This window comes from Phyllobates terribilis, unplaced genomic scaffold (assembly GCF_046119375.1).
Source record: "Phyllobates terribilis strain yellow unplaced genomic scaffold, ASM4611937v1 Scaffold_13__5_contigs__length_258822181, whole genome shotgun sequence".
Taxonomy (NCBI): domain Eukaryota; kingdom Metazoa; phylum Chordata; class Amphibia; order Anura; family Dendrobatidae; genus Phyllobates; species Phyllobates terribilis.
In genome coordinates this window covers 201,864,964-201,879,622 of record NW_027362773.1, presented here as the reverse complement: position 1 = coordinate 201,879,622, position 14,659 = coordinate 201,864,964, and the positions used below count along the sequence as shown (strand labels likewise).

General features: G+C 37.4%; 1 protein-coding gene across 1 annotated transcript in view; it reads left to right on the top strand.

Moving 5' to 3' along the window:
• The window catches only part of LOC141174294 (cadherin-8), a 650,627-nt gene that overhangs the window by 11,857 nt on the left and 624,111 nt on the right, over window positions 1–14,659 (top strand). The window contains exon 2 of the mRNA XM_073659153.1: window positions 2,719–3,165. Coding sequence (XP_073515254.1) covers window positions 2,881–3,165 — 285 coding nt within the window. The 5' untranslated portion in view covers window positions 2,719–2,880. The remainder of the gene's footprint in view (window positions 1–2,718; window positions 3,166–14,659) is intronic.

Sequence of the window (14,659 nt, the reverse complement as noted above, 5' to 3'; positions counted from 1 at the left end):
TGTGTCTGTGAGGCAGGAGAGTCACTGTGTCTGTGAGGCAGGAGAGTCACTGTGTCTGTGACAAAGCAAGAATCACTGTGATTGTGAGGCTGGAGAGTCACTGTGTCTGTGAAGCACGAGAGTCACGGTGTCTGTGACAAAACAAGAATCACTGTGACTGTGAGGCAGGAGGGTCACTGTGTCTGTGAGGCAGCAGAGTCACTGTGTCTGTGAGGCAGGAGAGTCACTGTGTCTTTGAGGCAGGAGAGTCACTGTGCGTTTGAAGCAGGAAAGTCACTGTGTCTGTGAAGCAGGAGAGTCACTGTGTCTGTGAGGCAGGAGAGTTACTGTGTAAGGCAAGACCAGGGAGGGACACGTAGCGAGTAGCTGCTGCATGCCTCATCAGTGTACTTATATTGAGGTTGAAATTCAATGACACATACACATCATTTCAGAGCAATTGCAGACCTCTTGATTCACTGTGAATCTAATTTCTTGTCAAACTTCATCGAAGCTGGCGAATTTGAATGCCAAAAGATTTGCCCAACTTTACTGTAGACTTTAATGCAGCTTGCCCATTAATTGTGCCAAACTGGCAACTTAAAGACGAGCTCGGGATGCCATCAAGCAGAAGAAGGTTTACTGGGCTTCTATCTGAAAGTCACAAAATTCTGACTCGATCCTAGGTATCAATTCACACTATCTCTAAGTTTAACCAATTAATTCCAAACCATACGCCACATTACAAAGTGCTTTAGCTTTATTCCTGTTGTTACCCTGAAGTCATGTTCATACCCATAGTGTGCAGTACGCATCCCTTTCCATGTGAAATCTTCCTCTTCTCTCAATGTAGATGTGATAGGTGGAGGGGCTCTTTAAATTCTCAATTTTGTCTGAAAAACTTTTAAAACTTAATTTTGATCAGTGAAGCAAACGGATGAACCAATGAGTTTTAGGCTAGAAGAGAAAACAGATTAAGTAATTTTCTACCTCATGTCACAATCATTCAATGAAATTCCCAGTAGATATATACACGCAGATAAAGAGACGCGTCTCTGTCATCCTAAATCTCTGTCACCTACACAAGACGCCGGGACTCTAAAAATAAATATATGCAATGCCTAAAGATATACTCACATGCAATGGATCACCTAAATTGTGGGCACCAGTTGCAAAATGACAGCACTCGAGTCGTAGATGTGGATCTAAAATCATGTAGACCAGTGTTCCCCAACTTTGGTCCTCAAGAGCCACCAACAGATCAGATTTTCATGATTTTGTTATTATTGCCCAGATGATAATTGCATCACCTAGACAGGCAAGAACTCTATCATCTGGGCAATAATAAGGAAATCCCGAAAACATGACCTGTTGGTGGCTCTTGAGGACCAACGATGAGGAACACTGATGTAGAGGGTAACAGATATAACGGAGATATTTATTTAGATATTATCATCAAAAGTAATGGCAGATCATGATCAGTGGGGCTATGATGTCCACAACCCCCACTCACCGAAAGACTAATTATCCATCCTTTGTGTAATAACTCATTTTTACCATTTTCATTCATCTGTAGTCTTCCACCAATCATGGAGTGATATTATCATGTTGGGAATACTCCCTGACTCCATTAGAGATTTCCAGTATATAGGACATATAGACTCGGAACGTTCCACCTAGAAAGGACATGTAAAGGGGTTATACCCTTTTTCTTTTTGGTTATATGAACGCATGTATTTCAGGCTAAAAATAAAAATTTCTATTGGGTTTCACTAAAAAATGTTTACTGTTTGATTTTTACAGGCTCTTTGTTTCTTTGCCAAGTCAACTTTGCTGTGGTCTGCAGTCATAAATCAGATCAATAGAACACAAAAAGATAGATAAAAGCATTACCAACTCTCTCAACAGATTTTCAAAATGACCTCACTGACAGAGTCTCAGTGAACTCATTCTGCAGCCAGCAATACACAGTGCAACAAAGAGGCTGTAGAGGGCAGACATTGCTAAATTTGTCTTGACACCCAAATCAAAAATAAATTTTAGCCTAAAATATATGCATTTAACTGAAAAAAAAGGTGGACAAACCCTTTAATTTGGCCATAGGGATGGAAGTGATGACAGATGAGTAACTTTTTTTAAAGGGGTTTACCTTACTTGTTCGCAGGGTCTTTTGAAAAAAAAAATACAACACGTTTCGCTACATCCAGCCTTCCTCAGGTATTCTAATGGAGTAAATTAAAAAAAGTTATCGTTTACTTATTAGAGGCCTCCCTTCACAAGAAACTGATCAGGAAATGTCCCTAACCTGGACCCCTATTGAATTGCTCTACAGCACCACTACAGGGGAAATAAAGCATTACACATTACCCACTCAAGTCGATTAATTTTTTGTGCAATACAAGACAGGACAGGTTCTCAAGATAGAGAGATGATCGTAAAATTGTTATTTAACTATTCGTTTATCACAGCCTGCCATGTTCCTTAGGGCTACAGGTTTATTTGCTGGGTTCTAGGACCACAAAGAGTTAAATGAAAAATTTATCTCTGTATCTTATGAAAGCAAGAAGAATACACAACTTTCCCATTATTTCACAGAATTTTAGTGTCTTGAGTTTTGGCTTTCAGTACAATACATCAGCGTTAGTATTTGGTCTATAAAAGCTGTGAAACACATGGTACGTTCTGCATTGCAAATTTTATTCACTCATTTCAAGATTTTTTTTCTTCCCTCATTTTAAGGAGAACATCAATGAACAATATTCCAGACACGTCATGTCCTTCGAATATGAACTATTGGCGCTTACTAGAGCAATAAACACACGGATCAGCTGCAAGTAAATATTCTTCTCTGTATGATGAATTGGATGCCTGCAATCTGGATGTGAACTGAACAATTGTTTCATGTTGCCCGTATTCTCCACCACTTGTGTGACCATGCCAGAAAGACTCGGGGAAATGTTTATGGATGTTTGGACTCCATTCTTCATATTATGGATTGCTGTTCTTCCTCATGTGTATATGGCTCCCAGGAATGAATCCTATGTACTCTCCACTGAAGCCACCATGGAACTTAATGGGATCAGTGACGAACAGAAAGTATTAAACAGATCCAAGAGAGGCTGGGTATGGAATCAAATGTTCGTGTTGGAAGAGTTTTCAGGACCTGAACCAATACTAGTAGGAAGGGTAAGTTATATATTTTAACATTGACTCTGTTTTATCTATCTGTTTATATTTCACAGAAATTGATAATTTAACCAAAAATATATATATATAATTATTATTTTTTAGAATAAAAGCTAAATATTTATAATTAATATTATCATTATGATTAGTATACTAGTAGCAAACACAGAAGTAGTAAAAGTAGCAGCAATACAAAAAATAAAATAAAATAGTGCCAATAATAAATACAAATAATAATAATCTATTCATTATTATTGCTGATATTATTTATATAGTTGTAAAATAAAATAAAAATAATAATAAATAAAAACATTAATAAAATAATATGCATTATTATTATTACTATTATTATTAATATATTTAAAATAAAATAATAATACATTATAATAATTATAAAAATAATATTTATTATTTTTAGCATTATTCTTTATAGATTTTTAAGTAAAATAGAGTAATAATAATAAATAAAAATAATATCATTTATTTTATTTTTTTTATTGCGACTATTTTTACTACCAATGTGACTGCTATAAGTATACTAATCATAATGATAATATGAATTACATATTTTTAAGTGAAATAAAAGAGCAATAAATAGAAATAATAATATTTTTTATTATTATTTTTTTTTTTGTGTATTGCGGCTACTATTATTACTACTTTTGTGACTGCTACTAGTATGCAGTCACAAATAGTAGTAGTAATAATAATAATAATATGAAATTATATTTTTAAATATTACCTGTCACCTTTACTGACTGCTTTAGTAAATACTTATAGTCTGAATAAAATAACAACTCTTGAGTAATTCTTGGGGAATACAAGTGTTGATACTGGTCCTTTTCTGCACGGTTTAATAATATGATTTGCATGGTTGCCATTGTGATATCTTTATAGGCGTAATAAAAAAAATAATAATATTTAAAAATATATATATTTGCTAAACTATTGTTAAAAAAGTCCTGTCTTCCTTCCTGACTGTTTTAATAAATATTTATAATCTGCAAAAAATAACTTGAGTAATTCATGGTGAATAGAAGTTTTTTTTTAACAAATGTCAGGAGATAATGGTACTGAGTGCTTTATATTTGTAGTTTACATAAAATCAGAATTCTTGAGCTCATAGTCTAAGAACTTTATACTTGAATGTTCATCTATTATTCTTCCTGGAAATGTATGAATGAAATGAGTTCTGCGCTATTGCCTTTATCAATAGCCTGTGACAAGGCTTGGACTGGCCCATCGAACAACAGGGGAATCCTCCGGTGGGCCACCACGTTTTTATATGAGCATTACTTGGCACAATATACTTGAATCTCTATGTACAGACAAAGGCAGCATCTTATTCATTTAACAATCTACCCAGTTCATTGTTATAGAAATTTGTTATTGAGGATAATGTCACATTTGCATGTAGGTGAAAAGTTGGGCCCTGGAGTTGGTTACTGGTGGGCCCTTAGCATCCCAGTCCGACACTGCCTGTGACTCCTCACAGTCTTCTGTTATCAGCATTGATTATGTACGTTCGGACCATAAAAGTAGTGGGAAACCCAGTTGGTAATTATTCCTATACTTCCAGGAGGAACAACATATTAACGGTAAAATGCAGAATTCTAAGGAGAGATGGTAATTAATGGGGAATAAAAGTGTTTGTAAGACGCCAGGAGGTATTGGTCCTTTTTGTCAAGTTTTTATAGCATGGTTGACTAGGGATGTAAATATGTAACTATACCATGATACATGTATATATGTATATATATGCTTTTTATTTGTAAATATATATATATTTATATATATACATACAGTATATACAGTACAGACCAAAAGTTTGGACACACCTTCTCATATAAAAAGATTTTTCTGTATTTTCATGACTATGAAAATTGTACATTCACACTGAAGGCATCAAAACTATGAATTAGCACATGTGGAATTATATACTTAACAAAAAAGTGTGAAACAACTGAAAATATGTCTTATATTCTAGCTTCTTCAAAGTAGCCACGTTTTGCTTTGATGACTGCTTTGCACACTCTTGGCATTCTCTTGATGAGTTTCAAGAGGTAGTCACCGTAAATGGTTTTTACTTCACAGGTCTGCCCTGTCAGGTTTAACAAGTGGGATTTCTTGCCTTATAAATGGGGTTGGGACCATCAGTTGTGTTGTGCAGAAGTCAGGTGGATACACAGCTGATAGTCCTACTGAATAGACTGTAGATTTGCATTATGGCAAGAAAAAGCAGCTAAGTAAAGAAAAACGAGTGGCCATCATTACTTTAAGAAATAGAAGTCAGTCAGTCCGAAAAATTGGGAAAACTTTGAAAGTGTCCCCAAGTGCAGTTGCAAAAACCATCAAGCGCTACAAAGAAACTGGCTCACATGAGGACCGCCCCAGGAAAGGAAGACCAAGAGTCACCTCTGCTTCTGAGGATAAGTTTATCTGAGTCACCAGCCTCAGAAATCGCAGGTTAACAGCAGCTCAGATTAGAGACCATGTCAATGCCACACAGAATTCTAGCAGCAGACACATCTCTTTGATAACTGTTAAGAGGAGACTTTGTGCAGCAGGCCTTCATGGTAAAAAAGCTGCTAGGAAACCACTGCTAAGGACAGGCAACAAGCAGAAGAGACTTATTTGGGCTAAAGAACACAAGGAATGGACATTAGACCAGTTGAAATCTGTGCTTTGGTCTGATGAGTCCAAATTTGAGATCTTTGGATCCAACCACCGTGTCTTTGTGCGACGCAGAAAAGGTGAACGGATGGACTCTACATGCCTGGTTCCCACCGTGAAGCATGGAGGAGGAGGTGTGATGGTGTGGGGGTGCTTTGCTGGTGACACTGTTGGGGATTTATTCAAAATTCAAGGCATACTGAACCAGCATGGCTACCACAGATTCTTGCAGCGGCATGCTATTCCATCTGCTTTGCGTTTAGTTGGACCATCATTTATTTTTCAACAGGACAATGACCCCAAACACACCTCCAGGCTGTGTAAGGGCTATTTGACCAAGAAGGAGAGTGATGGGGTGCTGCGCCAGATGACCTGGCCTCCACAGTCACCTGACCTGAACCCAATCGAGATGGTTTTGGGTGAGCTGGACCGCAGATTGAAGGCAAAAGGGCCAACAAGTGCTAAGCATCTCTGGGAACTCCTTCAAGATTGTTGGTGACTACCTCTTGAAGCTCATCAAGAGAATGCCAAGAGTGTGCAAAGCAGTCATCAAAGCAAAAGGTGGCTACTTTGAAGAACCTAGAATATAAGACATATTTTCAGTTGTATCATACATTTTTTGTTAAGTATATAATTCCACATGTGTTAATTCATAGTTTTGATGTCTTCAGTGTGAATGTACAATTTTCACAGTCATGAAAATACAGAAAAATCTTTAAATGAGAAGGTGTGTCCAAACTTTTGGACTGTGCTGTATATATATATATATATATATATATATATATATATATATATAAAAAATGTATATATATACTGTACACACACACACATATATATATATATATATATATATATATATATATATATATATATATATATGTGTGTGTGTATGAAAAATAAATCAAAGCATGTTGCCTATGCACTAGCAAACTGATATGGTCTGGATTAAATTAATGAATAATTTTGCTATATACTTGGGTGGTCCTGAATGTATTGAATTCTGGTGCGTTAGTATATAATGTATGCATACTCGTAGTAATAATCCTCAATTCATACTCTGATACGTTATATTATGGATCTGACATTCATGCCCAGACACTGTGTTTTGCTATGTACTAAGCTGAAAAGTAAACCGTCCATAATTGTATCTTGTCCAGATTGGTAAAAACGTCCAAAAGAAAAGAGCCCACACTTTACGTCTGTTTCATCACATCTTATGCGCTAGTCATATAACATCTCCTTCTCCAACACTGGAGTCAACATCTATTGTATAAAATCAGTGCTGTATAAGAATAGCTCTCAGTGATGAGCAAGACAATGTGAGATGTGAGCGGTAGAATGAGAAATTCAGCACCATGGGCAGCTACACTTCATGTTACTATTCATATGCCCATATTGTACTGTGTTCAGATAATTACTACTCTCTGTATTTGCTGAAACTATAATTCCCCTTTCATTTAACCCTAAAAACACTGTTTAGAATGTTTGCAATCAGATTTATTGCTAATTGCACTTATACATTGGAGGATAATCCCCCAAAACTATAAGATTGTCGTTATCTGTCGATGAAACAAAATATCATCTAGAATGAAGTTGCTACTATTACGTAATGATATGAGCTTCTTATATTGCCCCGTTCTGAGAGTTAACCCCTATCAAATAATCAATTTGTCTTTTATTTTTTGGCGCTACATCTTTTGTGATAATTCAATGCAGTCCTATTCTAATGATAGAGGATATACTTTATTGCTGCTCTATAAAGAGTAGGGCAAGTTGTTAGAGTTGAGCGAATCTCTCAAAGTTTTATTTGGGTAGAGGAAACGATGGGAGAGGTGCAATTGAATCTGCTAGCAAGTGGTTAAAAAATAATAAACTCTTATATTCACCTCTCTTCTGTCCTCCCCATAACAATTGTGTCATCACTTTCTACTCTTCGTCTTGTCCTATGATTGGCTCCTCTTCCTTCTTCTTCTTCTTCTGGTGGGCGCTGCCCAATCTGTCATGTGGGGGTGAAAAACATCAATGATGATCACCACACCCCAAGTGGTCACATGGAATGTGAATCACAAAATTGGCACGCACTATGCCCCCATGTAACAGTATTAGACCTAGACAACTGTGGCGCTCACCAGAAGAACATGGAAGAGGAGACAATTGGAGGACTGGGCAAGGGGTTGATGTGGCAGGACTGGTATAGGGAGGACAAAGGAGAAAAGAGTGTAAGAATTTATGCTTTTCTTTGTCCCCCTCATAATTCTGAAAAAATGGCCACCATTTTGAAGGTTTTACGCAAAAGGGGACCGGCCAAACTTTGTGCCTGCCTAAATTTACCAATTTTGGGAAATTCTAAAGAAGTTTGTTTTACTTAGGATTGATTCTCTTATCTCACCCAGTTGGAAATCTCAGCGCTGCTATATGAGACAAACTCCCTCTGCTTTTAGTCAATAGCAGTGTTTTGCATTGCCCCCAAAAAATATTAATGGGATCTTCTGGGATTTTGAAATTTCAGTATTTGAGTGCTAATTGCAAAGAAAACTAAATAACAAAATATTCTCACCTTTCTGTTACAACATTGGCCCATTTTCCCAGTCTTAAATGTCCATTATTACTCCTGTTAAGATGACAGCAGTAGCCAACCATTGTCTGTCATGGTGACATTATGACTTTGGTGCATCAACATTCACATGTCATGTAAAATAAACCAGAGAAATGATGCACATAAGATTAGAACGTCAGGAGGATCAAACATCTGTCAGATCAAGGTTATAGAGGCTCACCTTACGGGGTTATGCTATGATGTGCACAACTCCAATGAAGGCATCAAACTGAAAATACTGCTGACAATGTCTTTGTTCCTCAACTATGAGGCTCTGTCAGTAGCTCTAAAAATGGCTAGCATGGCTTAGTGCTAGCCTTGATGTTTATCTGAAGCCAGCAGTAGTTCTGGCCTTCTCGATTTAAACCCTATACAATGACCTGGACTTATACAGGGGAACTTGGGTAGGGGCCATGGAGTAGCTGCTGACTGGAGTGGTCAGGTATCCAGATCAGAACAAGGAGGGCAGTCAAGGTACAAAATATAAACAGGCCAAGGTCAGAACAATAAACCTATAAGCAAAACAGGAGATGAGAAGCAGCAAAAACCAGAGGAAGAACTAACTATATCTGGCAGCTATCAGCAGTAAGCTGTGAGTGTTAGTAGGGTGTGGTGCTATCCCATTATCCAAAGCAGGGAGCTGCTTACTCCAGCAGTACAGCTTACACACATCCATACTTCCAGACTGAATGTCACTACAGGTCCCAGAGTTGGACAGAGACTGTGCTGCCCAGAGCTTCCAGTCCCAATGTGTCTACCATCTCCAGTCCTGCCTACTGAATAAATACCACAGCGACTGATGACAGAAGCAGACACTACAAGAGCAGGACCCAGAGGAGATGTGACAGTATTTCTGCCAAGTCAAGCCTGGAAATGGGCATTTGGAAGGAGTGATTGAACACCCACATAGACTAAAATCCCGTGGAAACCATAGTGCCGCTGATGAAGAAGATCTTTTTTGATAAGTTTCTAGCAGCAGCGTGTTTCAGGGCTTGCAAACCCCTTTATCAAGGAAAGGGGACAAATCCGTTTACTCCAAGCCCAGGAGTGATTGAACACCCCATAATGTGTGGTCATAAATATGGGGACAGATCTAGTAAAATTCAATGGAAATCGTAGTGTCTCTAATCGAGAAGATCGTTTTTTCGATAAGTCTCTAGCTGCAATGCGTTTCAGGGCTTGCAAGCCACTTTATCAAGGAAATTGAACAAATCCATTTATCCAAGCCTAGAAGTGACTGAACACCCCAAAATGTGTGGTCATAAATATGGGCACAGACATAGTAAAATCCAGTGGAAATCGTAGTGACACTAATGGAGAAGATCCTTTTTTTCAAACAGTCTATAGTTGCAATACGTTCCAGGGTTTGCAAGCCCCTTTGCCAAGGAAAGGGGACAAATCTGTTTACTCCAAGCCCAGGAGTGATTGAGCACCCCAAAATGTGTGGTCATAAATATGGGCACAGATCTAGTAAAAACTAGTCGAAATCATAATGTCACTAATGGAGAAGATCCTTTTTTTTTTTCGAAAAGTCTCTAGTTGCAATACGTTCCAGGGTTTGCAAGCCCCTTTACCAAGGAAAGGGGACAGATCCATTTACTCCAAGCCCATACTTATGTTCTCACATTTTCAGGTGTTCAATCACTCTTTCCTATTCTTCCATTCTTAGTGACACCATTGTAGCTGCCAGCAGTTGACCGTCACTATCGCTTGACCAGCCATCACAATGTTAATTTCGGTGCTCCATGAAAAAACAACAAGACTGGTGAGGTCGCGTACGACTAGAGGCAGCAGTCCAGAGCAGTACCCTCTGTGATATTTGTTTGCTTACTTTAAAACCTTTTACTGTATATTTCTGTTCTATTCGATATCTTAATGCGAGTAATGGTTCCATTCCGTGTTTATCTTTAGAATGAAACTAAGTTGTCAATGAAACGCATTACCATCATTTTTATAAATGCGGTATAGTGTCTTTGCACTGGATATAATGCATTAGGACACAGTGTAATTGCATATTGGCCATTTCTGAGGTTATGTGACATATGCTATAATGTAACTCAATGACTATTACAAAGATTGCTGTATTTCTCCTTCTCTTCCACTTCCCTCTTCATCTTCTGCTTGTAATGAATGATGCCATTTGTTTAGTCTGTTCATTGCTAGGATATTCAAGGCTTCAGTATATACAAAGTACCAGGCTGCAGACCTGTAATTTGCTCTAAACTATAAGGCATAAGCAGCTGTAATATCCCAAACTGCCACTAGAGGTGTCAGAAGCAAATCTATCAGTAAGCCCCAAGCATTCAGGCTATATGTGCCATCTAAAAGGAATCTATGAAATGTGTCGCAGCTTTTGCAGCCAATCTCTATGCTGCATTTAAAGAATGTAAATGATGCAAATTAACTTTATTATGATTGATGAGATTTTTATTTTTTATTTTATTTTAGATTTCAATAAGACACGATAAAGGGTTAATATATATACTGTATATATATTTTAATGCCATTTAGCACCCTTATCCACGGCAACTAAGAGAGATCTGTGCAGGAGTATACTGTGTAATCAGCTTGTTGTAAGGGGACTTTTCTAACAAAAAGGGCTAATTAGAAGCTTGACTTTATTGGGGTGCAGCCACTAATATATGGCAACCTAGATAACAGTAATATAATGCGGTAATATAGGCATTTACTGTACAGATGGGTCCTTTTTTGGTTTGACATATCCCAAAATGAATGGGTGAGATGAACAGCTTTGTAATTTTTTTTTTCAACACTCTTTTGGGAGAGGTTTATGCTATATGTTCCTATGTGTCATCACCTAGTGGTTGTGATGTGAATTACAATAATGTATTTAATTAGTATTATAAAAAAATTGGATTACTTAATGAAATTTGCAGAAAGTTAAAGGTGTCCTTTACTTTTATATTGATGGCCTATCCTTAGGATTCGTCATCGATCAGATCGGGGGGGTGCAACACCCAACACTCCCACCGATCAACTGCTCAAAATGGTGGCGGTGGTAGCAAGTGAACAATTGTAGAGCTGCACAGCTCCATCAACTATATAGTGGCCGCAGCAGTGTACTACAGATCTCTTCCTATTTGTTTGATCAGTGTTGGATGTGCAATACTTGGCCACAGCAACTATACAGCTGTGCTGTGCAGCTCCGCAACTGATCACATCCAGCCATGGATCAAGTGAGAGAGCTGATCCGTGGGGTTCCCAGATGTCACATCCCCCACCTATCAGATATTGATGTTCTATCCTAAGAATAGACCATCAATTAAAATATAACAATCGGATCTATTTGTATATTTTCATGATTCGTGCCTATTGGGTGACTATAATCCTCCAAAACTCCAGACCAACTAATCATTCTAGTAATTAGCCATTTTGAGTAAGAAGAGCAGCTCTGGAGCTCAAACTGCTGCTCCAGCACATAAACTATTTGGTAGAATAAGAGACAGTGACTAGTCACAGGCATGTTGTTACTATTGATGAACTATAAAGAGGATGAAAAGTCACAGTGTCCAGTTTTAGCGCCTATTTTACTCCCGCCGTTCCCCTGAGCATTCCATTTTTTGTTTTTTAAAAATCTACCATATGGTCCCAGAGATATGGGTCCTTTTATTTAGTGTTAATTGTATCATCTTTTTTTCAAGAGGGCGTGGTATACAGAATTCTCTGGGGGCCAGCCTTTAGACTACTTTGCGTTATTCCCATTGGAGCCACTCCCCCTTAGTAAAGATCATAAAAAGAGGCACTAAATAAAAAAGGTCATATCTCTGGAACCGTATGGTGGATTTAAAGAAAACCAAAAGTAGAATACTCAGGGGAACAGCAGGAAAAAATAAAAGCAAAAACAGGCCCATTTTGACATAGTGATCATTTTTCTTTAAAGAGATTTTTCTCATGATAGAAAAGGGATCATGTTAAAAATAGTGCCACCCTTGCCTATAGGTTGTTTCTGGTAGTGCAACTCAAGTTTATGCAATGATTCAAACCAGGCTTAGTTTTTAATGCCATTTTAATTGTACTTTTGCAACAAAACAAAAAACTGAGCTGGACTATAAGTTAACATACGTGTAAAGTGTAAGAACATGTTCACACTATGGCCATTTCATAGACAAAACTCAAAAGGAAAGAAAAAGAAAGAAAAAATGAGCATATACCCTACAGAAGGTAGATAAGTAAATACTAATGGTACATGTAAATAACATAGGGTACTTAGTTAACACTATTTTGATCAAAAAAATCATAAAATCCATTCCACCACGACAAGGTGCACCCATATCGGGATGGTCCTAACCTGTCTCTGGTATTAAAACCTTACCATTTTTACAAACATACATTTTGTTGGAGAATTTTTTTTTTAATTATCCACATTTATAATGTAATGAATTATCTCATTCACCATATTGTAACTTTGAATGGAAATCACACATGAGTACAGCGGTCATTTAGTCCATATAGAAACCTCCAGCTTCTATCCTAATAGGTACATGAACATAATTTGAGCCGGTATTACTATCCAATTATCTTGGTTTCTGCACTGCAATGAGGCAAAAAAAAAAGCAATATGAAAAATATTATCCTAAATATGAAACACTCTGAAAAATATGGATACCGGAAATTAGACTTTCAGTGTGAGCTTCGCCTTCTTAAAGACTGGCTCAGCTGTCTGTAACTGAAAGCTCGTGCTGTAATACACCGAAAGAAGCCTTAATTCTGAGAAATGTTAATGAAGCCATAGGCTAAATAAAAAAATTGAAGACTCCTGGATAAAATTAAAGCAACCAATGAATTTATACATGTAACAAGACATAATGATATCCTATAATAAAACCAGATGTTTAAAAGATATCACATGAAGGTTCTGGTCTTCAGGAAAAAAAAGTCATCCAACGTGGTGCTCGTTAAACTTGACAATTTTATGAGAGCCGTATTTTGTTCTCGTGAAAGCCAATACATTTATTAATTACAGCGACCTAGAAGAGCAGGCGGTTTTATACACCTACAATATTATTTTGTGCTTGCGCTGCTGACGGAAGTGGAACCCAGCAGGTTCCTTGGATATTGTAAATATTTAAAGTGTTTTGATTTTTTTTTTTTGGTTGGGCGAAACTTCGACAAAGGCTTGTTCCCTCGATGCTGATACAGAAATATCTTTTTATATCACCAGGCAGGGAAAGAACACGCAGACAATCTGTTCTGAGAAAAGAAAACACTTGAAATTACATCTCATTGATATCTGTAAAAGTTTGAGGCGCATAGAACACAACACCGCTCATTGCTAGATGCCATCAGTTGATATTTTTGATTTATTTTCTCAATCATGCTCCAATTATAACCTGACTTTAAAGATGACAAAATAAGATTTAGGGCTTGTACAATTGAGGATTAATAAAAGTAGAATATTTGTAACCCATGAACCCAATAAATATATGAAATGGGTCCCAGAGGCTGCACAAAGACCAAAAGTTGGCTAAACCGACATCAACAATTTTGGCGAAACCATTTGGCCATCTAATTCTTATTACGTGTTTTGTCATGTGGATGAAAACGAAAAAGCATTAGGCATAGTAAATTTTAACATGGTCAATACTATCTTCTCAAGAAAGATAGGAGATATCTGGCAGCAACATAATAACTCATCTCTCCATTGAGAACATTCATGTCTATGAGAAGGTCGGAAGGAATAGCTTCTGACTGACAGTTATTAGAAATGTATGACTACAAACAGCATTTTCCTTAAAAGGAAGCTGAGATTAGATTCATGCTGCCTGAAGCACATTATTGCAGCAGAGTATGTTTTACTCTGGGGCATTTTAAGCATATGTAAAAAAAACTCTCCATCTTGAATGGCTAGTTCGAGGTAGGTCCCAAGCTGCTTCTCTCTGCCCCAACCTTTGAGACTGACAGGTCTATATGTGTGTTTAGAGGAAGAAACCTTCAAGTTTAAGGAAGTAGGGTGGTGAGAAACTGACGATGACCTGCCTTGGGCTAATCATTTGAGATACACCGTCACCGGCCAAATTTTCAAAGTGTATGGCAGGGTTTTAAATAAAACACATGAGGCTGCAATAATGCAGCCAATGTCTAAATCATGCTACTTTTGCGGTTCGAACAGCATGAATCTCATGTCAGATTCCATTTATACTATAAGTAGGATCAACACACTCCTAAGCCGTCTATATGGGCATGCAGGTCATAGAGAGTTGAATA